The sequence below is a fragment of the Rhinatrema bivittatum genome, unplaced genomic scaffold (assembly GCF_901001135.1).
Source record: "Rhinatrema bivittatum unplaced genomic scaffold, aRhiBiv1.1, whole genome shotgun sequence".
NCBI lineage: Eukaryota > Metazoa > Chordata > Amphibia > Gymnophiona > Rhinatrematidae > Rhinatrema > Rhinatrema bivittatum.
In genome coordinates, this window is record NW_021820499.1 from 261228 (window position 1) to 273661 (window position 12434).

The 12434-nt window shown below is 53.4% G+C and overlaps 1 protein-coding gene across 1 annotated transcript in view; it reads right to left on the reverse strand.

Annotated features, from left to right (window-relative positions):
* Positions 1 to 12112, reverse strand: part of VASH1 (vasohibin 1) — a 32669-nt gene extending 20557 nt beyond the window's left edge. The window contains exon 1 of the mRNA XM_029586105.1: positions 11425 to 12112. Within this exon, the coding sequence (XP_029441965.1) occupies positions 11425 to 11679 (255 nt within the window). The 5' untranslated portion in view covers positions 11680 to 12112. The remainder of the gene's footprint in view (positions 1 to 11424) is intronic.
* Between the last annotated feature and the right edge of the window lie 322 nt (positions 12113 to 12434).

Below are 12434 nucleotides of genomic sequence, written 5' to 3' on the forward strand. Positions count from 1 at the left end.
CTGTCGGGGCCATTTGTGATAAAGATTAGAAAGGATCCATCAATTCAGGGGCTTCCAATAAACGGATGTAGCTATAAATTATCGCTGTTTGCCGATGATACCCTTATCAATCCAGAGCAATCCTTGGCTTTAGGATAAGTCTGAGATATGGAATCTCTCTGTTCCTGATGCGAGGTCAGCAGTTCTGAAAAATCACTTTTCTTTCAAATGGGCCAAGACTAAAATAAAATATTGGGGGATTCATATAAGTAAACACACTGATCAGCAGATTACTCACCTCTATTTTGATCTCTCTCTCGAAACACGGCCATGACCTATCACGGCTTGGCAGGACCGTGGCAGTGAAAATGAGTAATTACCACCACGACTGTGCTGTTTCAATCATTACCCGTCTGTGGCCCGAGTGATGGCACAGACGAATCCTTGCTTTTCTTTGGAAACGGAGTCCTCCTAGGGTGGTGCCTGGCGTGACGTTTCGACCCAAGCTAAGGGGAGGTCTAAGAGACGCGAGCATCAGTTGGACGTGTGCTGCCTCTCAGTAGCCTGGCAATGGGCTGCCCTGAAACAACATGGGCTGCTACACGCCTAGAAAGACCTGGAGGCCAAGCCCTGTAATATCTCCTTCTACCTCAAACACTCTGAAGGTATGGTCAAAACAGAGAAACTGGGCAAAGAGGCAAAGGGGCTATCTTTATAGCTCTGTCTTATTTTATAATATGGAAATGACCCTGGGTTTAGTGTAACCCTATCCCTGGATGCAGACTGCACACCGATGGGCCATAAAAAAATGTTACTGTCTCTTCGGGGGCTGGCACCTCGGGCTCTGTTACTGTCTCTTCGAAGGCTGGCACCTCGGGCTCTGTTACTGTCACCTCGGGCTCTGGGATCTCAGGCTCCGTTACTGTCTCCTCGGGGGCTGGGATCTCAGGCTCCGTTACTGTCTCCTCGGGGGCTGGCACCTCGGGCTCTGTTACTGTCACCTCGGGGGCTGGCACCTCGGGCTCCGTTACTGTCTCCTCGGGGGCTGGCACCTCGGGCTCCGTTACTGTCTCCTCGGGGGCTGGCACCTCGGGCTCTGTTACTGTCTCCTCGGGGGCTGGCACCTCGGGCTCTGCTACCGTCTCTGAGGGCTGGCATCTCAGGCTCCGTTACTGTCCTTCAAGGGCTGGAACCTCGGGCTCCGCTACTGTCTCTTCGGGGGCTGGCACCTCGGGCTCTGTTACTGTCTCCTCGGGGGCTGGCACCTCGGGCTCTGCTACCGTCTCTGAGGGCTGGCATCTCAGGCTCCGTTACTGTCCTTCAAGGGCTGGAACCTCGGGCTCCGCTACTGTCTCTTCGGGGGCTGGAACCTCGGGCTCCGCTACTGTCTCTTCGGGGGCTGGAACCTCGGGCTCCGCTACTGTCTCTTCGAAGGCTGGCACCTCGGGCTCTGTTACTGTCACCTCGGGCTCTGGGATCTCAGGCTCCGTTACTGTCTCCTCGGGGGCTGGGATCTCAGGCTCCGTTACTGTCTCCTCGGGGGCTGGGATCTCAGGCTCCGTTACTGTCTCCTCGGGGGCTGGCACCTCGGGCTCTGTTACTGTCACCTCGGGCTCTGGGATCTCAGGCTCCGTTACTGTCTCCTCGGGGGCTGGGATCTCAGGCTCCGTTACTGTCTCCTCGGACTCCGTTACTGTCTCCTCGGGGGCTGGCACCTCGGGCTCCGTTACTGTCTCCTCGGGGGCTGGGATCTCAGGCTCCGTTACTGTCTCCTCGGGCTCCGTTACTGTCTCCTCGGGGGCTGGCACCTCGGGCTCCGTTACTGTCACCTCGGGGGCTGGCACCTCGGGCTCCGTTACTGTCACCTCGGGGGCTGGCACCTCGGGCTCCGTTACTGTGACTTTACCTCTTTCTGTCCATTAAGAGAGGGGAATTTTCCCACTGTGGGCTGTAAATGCCAAACTTCACTCCAGACTCTGATGTAGTGTCCAAAATTAAATGCTCTACTGATGTGTAATCGAGAAAAGGCACCTGTAAACCTTAGTCTTAGCACCCCAGGAAAATGTCCTGCTTAGGGTCTCTTTCCCTCTATCTGTGCACGGTCTCATCTGCCAGGGACCAAAGGTACATCCACCCCCCAGGGTATGGAAAAAAGTGACGACCCCAAGTGGACAGGGGACCCTTTAACTGGGTAGGAAAACCCCTCAAAGATGGGCAGAACTGACTCAGCACAGAGAGTCCCCATTATCTCCTCCTCCCCAGGGGTGAAGACTCCGGGTGGGAGTCCTCCTCGGCACAGAGAGTCCAGGTTAACTCCTCCTCCCCAGGGGTGAAGGCTCCGGGTGGGAGTCCGGCTCGGCACAGAGAGTCCAGGTTATCTCCTCCTCCCCAGGGGTGAAGGCTCCGGGTGGGAGTCCGGCTCGGCACAGAGAGTCCAGGTTATCTCCTCCTCCCCAGGGGTGAAGGCTCCGGGTGGGAGTCCGGCTCGGCACAGAGAGTCCAGGTTATCTCCTCCTCCCCAGGGGTGAAGGCTCCGGGTGGGAGTCCTCCTCGGCACAGAGAGTCCAGGTTATCTCCTCCTCCTCAGGGGTGAAGACTCCGGGTGGGAGTCCTCCTCGGCACAGAGAGTCCACGTTATCTCCTCCTCCCCAGGGGTGAAGACTCCGGGTGGGAGTCCTCCTCGGCACAGAGAGTCCACGTTATCTCCTCCTCCTCAGGGGTGAAGACTCCGGGTGGGAGTCGTCCTCGGCACAGAGAGTCCACATTATCTCCTCCTCCCCAGGGGTGAAGACTCCGGGTGGGAGTCCTCCTCGGCACAGAGAGTCCACGTTATCTCCTCCTCCCCAGGAGTGAAGACTCCGGGTGGGGGTCCTCCTCGGCACAGAGAGTCCAGGTTATCTCCTCCTCCCCAGGGGTGAAGGCTCCGGGTGGGAGTCTGGCTCGGCACAGAGAGTCCAGGTTATCTCCTCCTCCCCAGGGGTGAAGACTCCGGGTGGGAGTCCGGCTCGGCACAGAGAGTCCAGGTTATCTCCTCCTCCCCAGGGGTGAAGGCTCCAGGTGGGAGTCCTCCTCGGCACAGAGAGTCCAGGTTATCTCCTCCTCCCCAGGGGTGAAGACTCCGGGTGGGAGTCTGGCTCGGCACAGAGAGTCCAGGTTATCTCCTCCTCCCCAGGGGTGAAGACTCCGGGTGGGAGTCCGGCTCGGCACAGAGAGTCCAGGTTATCTCCTCCTCCCCAGGGGTGAAGGCTCCAGGTGGGAGTCCTCCTCGGCACAGAGAGTCCAGGTTATCTCCTCCTCCTCAGGGGTGAAGACTCCGGGTGGGAGTCCTCCTTGGCACAGAGAGTCCACATTATCTCCTCCTCCCCAGGGGTGAAGACTCCGGGTGGGAGTCCTCCTCGGCACAGAGAGTCCACGTTATCTCCTCCTCCCCAGGGGTGAAGACTCCGGGTGGGAGTCCTCCTCGGCACAGAGAGTCCACGTTATCTCCCCCTCCTCAGGGGTGAAGACTCCGGGTGGGAGTCGTCCTCGGCACAGAGAGTCCACATTATCTCCTCCTCCCCAGGGGTGAAGACTCCGGGTGGGAGTCCTCCTCGGCACAGAGAGTCCACGTTATCTCCTCCTCCCCAGGGTGAAGACTCCGGGTAGGGGTCCTGGAAGGTGTCAGGTTAGGTAATTATTTCTCTTCTTTTCTCTCTCTCTTCCTCAGGATCCCAGACAGGAGGGATCCACTTAGGAACAATCAGCTTCAGACGTCCCTCTTTGGCAGCAAACTCTTCCTCCTGGGTCTAGGAACTCAAAGTGAATTCAGCCCTGGAGCTGTTCCCTGAAGCAGGTCACTGCGTAGCGCCTGCAGAGGGGCAGGTCTTCCCTACCCCGTGCCCTGAGTCCAAGCGATACCCAGGGGTCTCATAAGGCTCCTAACACGAAAAAGGTAAAATCCCAAATGTCTACCTGGAAGGAAGTCAACCAGCCAGAGAGTGGTCTGAGAGAACCACCTGCAAGCCAAGGCTCAAACAAAGCTCCTCATTGCCACCGAACTATCAGAGAGCTAAAACACTGCCCACAGTCTCTCTACAGAGCTCCTTATAAACCCTTAAACAGGGGGACAGCCATTCCAGCACCCTGAAAGGGAGGGGCTGTAGCGAATGGTAACCACCCTCCCTGCTCTAGCTAACCCACGGGTTCAGCCAGGGATCAATGGGGCCATTACATTCGTTTCAGGCACTCTCCATAGACAGATAGGTTTGGGGATTCAGAGACTAGAGCATGTGTGGGTGGAGGAGATTTTCTGTCAGATGAGCCCTTAGTTGAGAAATTTAAGCTCGCCCAACAAAGATTTTTCATACTCACAAAAGACATCTCTTGAAAGAGTAGGCGTGTACAAGACATATCAAACGGGCTGAGACTTTGAGATATTATGTGACACTGCTGCTAGATCTAAAGGGTCTATTTCTAAGAATAGAAAGCTACAGGAAAAATCCAAATATATCAAGGCGCAGGAGGCTGATGTGGGTTAACCTCCATCTGAATCGGGATTGGATCTCTGTTTTGAATACTGGGAAAAGTTGTATTTCGGCTTTAACCATGGAAGATGGTTATAAGGTCTTGATGAGATGGCGTCTCATGCCAGAGATTCCATAAAACGGATGATTAGGTGCTGGAGGCAACGCGGGACCAGGGATCCTTCCATCACATATGCCCGGTATCTTCTCTGAGAAAGTTCATTTGCCACCATGTGCTTTCCTGGGCATTTCTGTCCCACCCTAAACAGCTACTCGTGCACCAGTTTTTCATAGCAGCCAGATGTGCCATTGGCTCCCACTGCAAAAGGAAAACGAGTGCTGGGATAGATGGCATCAGAAGGCGTCGGGAAGCGGAGAGCTTGACGAGACGGACTCTGGCTCCATTTGAGAAACGATGGTCCCCTTGGCTGGCTTGGTAGGAAGGAGGGACCCTGCAGTGCTGGCTATTATCACAACTCCCAGTTACTGTTATTCCTGTCAATATCATTTTTCAAAGGGAAGGGGGGAGTGTTGTAAACACTGTGTAACCTACTCCTTGCGTGTTTGCTTATTTTGTTGATTCTGTTTGCTGTGTATTAACCTTTGTCATTAACACTAAGCTTTAAATGAAAAAGAAAAAAAGAAAGAAGAGTCATAAATGGAGCTCCTCAGGACTCAGTTTTGGGACCGGTCCTGTTCAATATCTTTAGGAGTGACCGGGCAGTAGGGACAGAAGGTAAAGTTTGTCTGTTTGCGGATGACACTAAGATCTGCAACAGAGTGGACACGCCGGAAGGAGTGGAGAGAATGAGACGGGATTTAAGGAAGCTGGAAGAGTGGTCGAAGTTATGGCAGCTGAGATTCAATGCCAAGAAGTGCAGAGTCCTGCATATGGGGAGTGGAAATCCGAATGAACTGTATTTGATGGGAGGTGAAGGACAGATGTGCAAGGAGCAGGAGAGAGACCTAGGGGTGATAGTGTCTAATGATATGAAGTCAGTGAAGCAATGCGACAAGGCGATAGCTAAAGCCAGAAGAATGCTGGGCTGCATAGAGAGAGGAATATCGAGTAAGAGATAGGAGGTGATTATCCCCTTGTACAGGGCCTTGGTGAGGCCTCACCTGGAGCACTGTGTTCAGTGCTGGAGTTTGTATCTCAAAAGGGACAGAGACAGGATGGATGCGGTCCAGAGAAGGGCGACCAAAAAGGTGGGAGGTCTCCATCAAATGACTTATGAGGAGAGGCTGAAGGACCCTGGAGGAGAGGAGGAGCAGGGGAGATAGGATACAGACCTTCAGATACCTGAAAGGAATTAAAGATAAGCACAAATCAGACCTTTTCTGCTGGAAAAGAAGCTATTGAACTAGAGGTCAGGATATAAAACTCCAAGGGGGGCGACTCAGAACCAATGCCAGGAAATATTTCTTTCTGGCAAGGATTGTGGATGCACTGAATGCCCCTTGGAAGAGGAAATGTAATTCATAGAATGTGGGATAACCACAGAGGATCCCTGCTGGCTAGAGAATGGAAATTAATAACGGAGGTAACTTTCCTACTCCACATTTCTGCTGGGAGCGACAATTGCTACTTAAATTAAACAAATAAAATAAACTTGCTAGGCAGACTGGATGAACCATTTTGGTCTTTATCTGCCATCATTCACTATGACACTATGTTGCTATGAACATGGTGGCTATAAATACAGATACAGAGAGATGGGAAGGGATCTCAACATGGAAACATGTATCCTTTTCTAACCAGCACAAAAAGACTAGCAAAGGGGACTTTACTGAAAGCTACCAAACAAAACGAAAGCACAAACAAAACCCCTCAGCATTCAATCGGGGCAGCAGGCGGACACACCTGCACCCCACAGCTAAGAGCAATCTCCTGCGGGCAACTCAAGCAAAGAGCCCACTCCCTCCAACTGCTTCCCCAGGTCTCCATCCAGAGACCTCCTCCCTCCAACTGCTTCCCCAGGTCTCCATCCGGAGACCTCCTCCCTCCAACTGCTTCCCCAGGTCTCCATCCGGAGACCTCCTCCCTCCAACTGCTTCCCCAGGTCTCCATCCGGAGACCTCCTCCCTCCAACTGCTTCCCCAGGTCTCCATCCGGAGACCTCCTCCCTCCAACTGCTTCCCCAGGTCTCCATCCGGAGACCTCCTCCCTCCAACTGCTTCCCCAGGTCTCCATCCGGAGACCTCCTCCCTCCAACTGCTTCCCCAATCCTCCATCCGGAGACCTCCTCCCTCCAACTGCTTCCCCAATCCTCCATCCGCAGACCTCCTCCCTCCAACTGCTTCCCCAATCCTCCATCCGCAGACCTCCTCCCTCCAACTGCTTCCCAATCCTCCATCCGGAGACCTCCTCCCTCCAACTGCTTCCCCAAACCTCCATCCGGAGTCCCCCTCTCTCCAACTGCTTCCCCAATCCTCCATCCACAGACCTCCTCCCTCCAACTGCTTCAACAGGTCTCCATCCGGAGACCTCCTCCCTCCAAACTGCTTCAACAGGTCTCCATCCGGAGACCTCCTCCCTCCAAACTGCTTCAACAGGTCTCCATCCGGAGACCTCCTCCCTCCAAACTGCTTCAACAGGTCTCCATCCGGAGACCTCCTCCCTCCAAACTGCTTCAACAGGTCTCCATCCGGAGACCTCCTCCCTCCAAACTGCTTCAACAGGTCTCCATCCGGAGACCTCCTCCCTCCAAACTGCTTCAACAGGTCTCCATCCGGAGACCTCCTCCCTCCAACTGCTTCCCCAAACCTCCATCCGGAGACCTCCTCCCTCCAACTGCTTCCCCAAACCTCCATCCGGAGACCTCCTCCCTCCAACTGCTTCCCCAAACCTCCATCCACAGACCTCCTCCCTCCAACTGTTTCCCCAAACCTCCATCCGGAGACCTCCTCCCTCCAACTGTTTCCCCAAAACTCCATCCGGAGACCTTCTCCCTCCAACTGCTTCCCCAATCCTCCATCCGGAGACCTCCTCCCTCCAACTGCTTCCCCAGGTCTCCATCCAGAGACCTCCTCCCTCCAACTGCTTCCCCAAACCTCCATCCAGAGACCTCCTCCCTCCAACTGCTTCCCCAAACCTCCATCCAGAGACCTCCTCCCTCCAACTGCTTCCCCAGGTCTCCATCCGGAGACCTCCTCCTTCCAACTGCTTCCCCAATCCTCCATCCGGAGTCCCCCTCTCTCCAACTGCTTCCCCAATCCTCCATCCACAGACCTCCTCCCTCCAACTGCTTCAACAGGTCTCCATCCGGAGACCTCCTCCCTCCAAACTGCTTCAACAGGTCTCCATCCGGAGACCTCCTCCCTCCAAACTGCTTCAACAGGTCTCCATCCGGAGACCTCCTCCCTCCAAACTGCTTCAACAGGTCTCCATCCGGAGACCTCCTCCCTCCAACTGCTTCAACAGGTCTCCATCCGGAGACCTCCTCCCTCCAACTGCTTCAACAGGTCTCCATCCGGAGACCTCCTCCCTCCAACTGCTTCCCCAAACCTCCATCCGGAGACCTCCTCCCTCCAACTGCTTCCCCAAACCTCCATCCACAGACCTCCTCCCTCCAAATGTTTCCCCAAACCTCCATCCGGAGACCTCCTCCCTCCAACTGTTTCCCCAAACCTCCATCCGGAGACCTTCTCCCTCCAACTGCTTCCCCAATCCTCCATCCGGAGACCTCCTCCCTCCAACTGCTTCCCCAGGTCTCCATCCAGAGACCTCCTCCCTCCAACTGCTTCCCCAGGTCTCCATCCAGAGACCTCCTCCCTCCAACTGCTTCCCCAAACCTCCATCCAGAGACCTCCTCCCTCCAACTGCTTCCCCAAACCTCCATCCAGAGACCTCCTCCCTCCAACTGCTTCCCCAGGTCTCCATCCAGAGACCTCCTCCTTCCAACTGCTTCCCCAATCCTCCATCCAGAGACCTCCTCCTTCCAACTGCTTCCCCAGGTCTCCATCCACAGACCTCCTCCCTCCAATTGCTTCCCCAGGTCTCCATCCACAGACCTCCTCCCTCCCAGTGCTTCCCCAGGTCTCCATCCACAGACCTCCTCCCTCCCAGTGCTTCCCCAGGTCTCCATCCACAGACCTCCTCCCTCCCAGTGCTTCCCCAGGTCTCCATCCACAGACCTCCTCCCTCCAATTGCTTCCCCAGGTCTCCATCCACAGACCTCCTCCCTCTAATTGCTTCCCCAGGTCTCCATCCAGAGACCTCCTCCCTCCAATTGCTTCCCCAGGTCTCCATCCAGAGACCTCCTCCCTCCAATTGCTTCCCCAGGTCTCCATCCAGAGACCTCCTCCCTCCCACTGCTTCCCCAGGTCTGCATCCACAGACCTCCTCCCTCCAACTGCTTCCCCAATCCTCCATCTAAAAAGTCCCTTCCCCAACCATATTTCCAAACATCTGTTCAAAGTCCCCTCCCTCTTGCCCCCAGCTGTTACATTTATTAAAATTTATTACACAAGGCCCAGGCGAGATACAGAATAACATTCATAAAGTCCAAATGTACAATGGCAAACAAACAAAATCATAAGAAAGCTAGCTTACTGAAGAATCCTGTGATAGTGAGGAAGCTTTAAATACTAAACCTAGTCCCACTCAGTAATAAGCTTCTTTACACAGTAAGGTTTTTAAACAAACGCAAAGTCTGAGTTCCAGTGGAAAAGGAATTCCCTGGAACTGGAGCTGCGATGGGGAAAGCAGATTCCCTTCTAAAGCATAAGAAGAGATGGAACATCCAGAAACCCTCGTTGGGAAGATCTCAACGGACGTGAAGGCCGATACAATTTCAGAAGTGCATTAAGCCATAGTCAGGATCCCAAAGGAAGGAGTTTGAACAAAATTAGTCCAGTTTTATATTCCATACGTTGCTGCAATGGTAAGCAGTGTGGCTGTATAAGAGTCGGCGTAGGATGCTCGCAACGTCTGTGACCAGAAATGCAACGCGCAGCTGCATTCAGAAGCAACTGTGGTGCATGAACTGTAGCATTAGGAAGGCCCAAGTAGAGCCCATTGCAGGAGTCGATGAGAAGAAAAATAGAAGCCCACACAACAGTGCGAAACTCAAAACGATGGGGCAGATTTTTTAAAGCAGGGAGAACTCTAAGCATATAGAGGCCAGCCCTAAGTACCGACTTCATGTGCATTCGAGAAGTCAAGTGCGGATCAAGCCAGACACCCAGGCTTTTGATACTTTGATTAATATTAAAGGTAGAGCCATCAAGCATAGAATGTACTCTTTGAATAAGATGACATTCAGGTTTTTGGGGTATTGAGTGCTAATTTATTTTGAAGTAACCACATTTTAGTGGTAATACAAATTTGAATCTGTTCAACACTATCATGCCAAGTGGGATGAAGACTTGTGAAAAATTGGAAGTCATCTGCATAAACCTTGTAGCCATCACCTAGACGTTCTTCACATGTTCCCAGATTCCCTCCCCCCAAACAAGGACATTGAATTTTGCAATCTGGGAAAACAAATAAGCATAGGGGGCAGCTGCTAATGTGGCTTTTACTATCCTTAACCAATAAGCCTGATACTTTGGATGCAACTCCAACATTGCTCTCTGCTTCAACGGCAAGAGGTAATGGGGAGTTGGACTAAGAGAGCAACGAACGCGGGCCCTGACTATGTCACTCTGGGAAACTGATAAATACAGGGGTGACTTGTACGGTGCGGCAGGAACTACCATGAGCTTGCTGGGCAGACCAGATGGACCGTTTGGTCCTTTTCTGCTCTCATTTCTATGCTTTATTTCTACTTCTCTGATCATCCAAAGATTCCTCCTTCCTCTTCTACAAAATCCTGGGTTTTGTGTTGGAAGTCACCATCCAAGCAAAGGCCCTTGGCGTTCTTGTGGACAATACATTGAAATCCTCAGACACAGACAAACAAGTAACTAGAATGTTAGGAATTATCCAAAAAGGAATGAGAATAAGAGAGAAAATATCAAATTGCTTCTGTATTGATCCATGGTGTGACCAAACCTTGAGTATTGTGTGCAGTTCTGGTCACCCCATCTCAAGAAAGACATAGCAGAACTAGAAAAGGTGTAGAGGAAGGCAACAAAAATGATAAAGGGGATGGAAAAGCCCCTCTATGAGGAAAAGCTAAAGAGGTTAGGACTCTTCAGCTTGGAGAAGAGACGGCTGAGGGGGGATATGGTAGAGGTCTATAAAATAATGACTGAATGGAATGGGTAACCTTTCAAACACTGTTAAAACAAGGGACATTCCATGATACTATCAACCAGCAGATTTAAAACAAATCATAAGTAGTATTTTTTTTTCACTCCACACACAATAAAGCTGTGGCAATTGTTGCCAGAAGATGTGGTCAAGGCAACTCGCAAAGTGGGATTTAAAATTTTGGACAAATTTCTGGAGGAAAAGACCATTAGACAAGTAGACTAGGGAAAGCCATTGCTATTCCTAAGAGCCAGCACCTAGATCTACTTTTAGGAATCCACCAGGTACTTGGGACCTGGACTGGCCCCTGTCTGAGACAGAATGCTGGACTCAATGGACCTTCATCTGATCCAGCAGAGCACGTCTTATGTTCTAAATCCTCCTCCCGCAGTGCTATATGGGGCATTGCAGTAGTGAACCGTGGAGGCCATTTCAGTTTCACTTTTCTCACCAAGAAATGTCTCAAATAATAAAGCACAACCGTGGATCCAGCCATCAATGAGAGTGTGCGAGGCAATCGTGATGGACAGTGTCCCATCTGTGTTACTATGACACCACAAGGAGAACACAAGGGGCCAAAAGCACATTGCCTCGATTTTAGCTTGGCACATTTTCTAGGTGGCTGGTTAGCTGAAGAGTTATTTGACAGCCGGTGCCTGAAACAGGAAAAGTCAGAGTTCTGCAAAGATCTTTTTAAGGTAAGATGCATAGTATAGGTATAGGTATATATCCTTAATCTCTTACCTTAGGCAGGTCGGTGGCTCTCCGGATCTTCTGAACCATTTTCTCTCCTTCGGGATGGATTTTGGTCACATGCCTCCACATCCTCTCCCAGGTGGGCTCGTCGATGGGCAGCCCTCCTCTGTTCACAAAGAAGGGGACGCCACCATCTCGCAGGTCTTCATCTCCTTCGTCCTCCTGCTCGTCCTCCCGCTGCGCTGCCCCCTCGCTGCTCTCGGACAGCCTAGCAGTGCAAACGTCCCCCTGACCCCCGGTCATCCTGGCCCCCTTCAGGTTTAACAGGCCGGCTGCTGTACCTGGCGAGCCCACCCCCTGCCAGAGCCACAGCAGCAGCACATGGCAGGTGGAAGGGTGGGGCCTTTGAAGACAGGGAGCGCTGGGGGTGACAGCAGACTACAGAATGGGCAGCGATCTTAGAGCCAAGCTTCCCTTACAGTGCGCCTCGCTCCAGAGGATAAATGCAGCCTTCATCAAAGGGGGAGCTGCTCAGTGCAGAACAAAGGCAGCTCTGCCAGCACAGGGTTAGGAGATCAGATCCCACCACCTACAGCAGACATGGCTCCCCGGAAGGGAGTCTGCTTCCTACAGGAGCCCATGCTCACCGCCTAAGACAGCACCGGGCAGCGAGAACAGCTGGAAGCCGCCGCTAGCCCGGGAGGGGAGGAGACCCACGTGCCGCTGTCACCGCCCGTCCCCGCGCAGCCTCACGCTGACGTCACCGTTAAAGGGACGGCCGGTCCGGAAGACGTCTCTGCGCCTGCGCCGGGCCTCCAGCGCGCAGCCGCAGGTGGGCGCCTCCCTCCGCCCTGGTGCTCGTGCTGTTTGCTGCCCCAGGAGAGCGCGCAGGAAAAACTGCAACTCCCGGCAAGCCCTGCGCGGGCGCCCGCCGCTGAGCAGCCAAGGAATGGCAGATAAGCGGGGAAAGCGGATGAGTTGCCAGCGCGCGGAGCCCCGGAGCACGCGCAACAGGGCACCGGGGGCAGGAGTAGGGCTGCAGGCACTGGAAGTGTAAA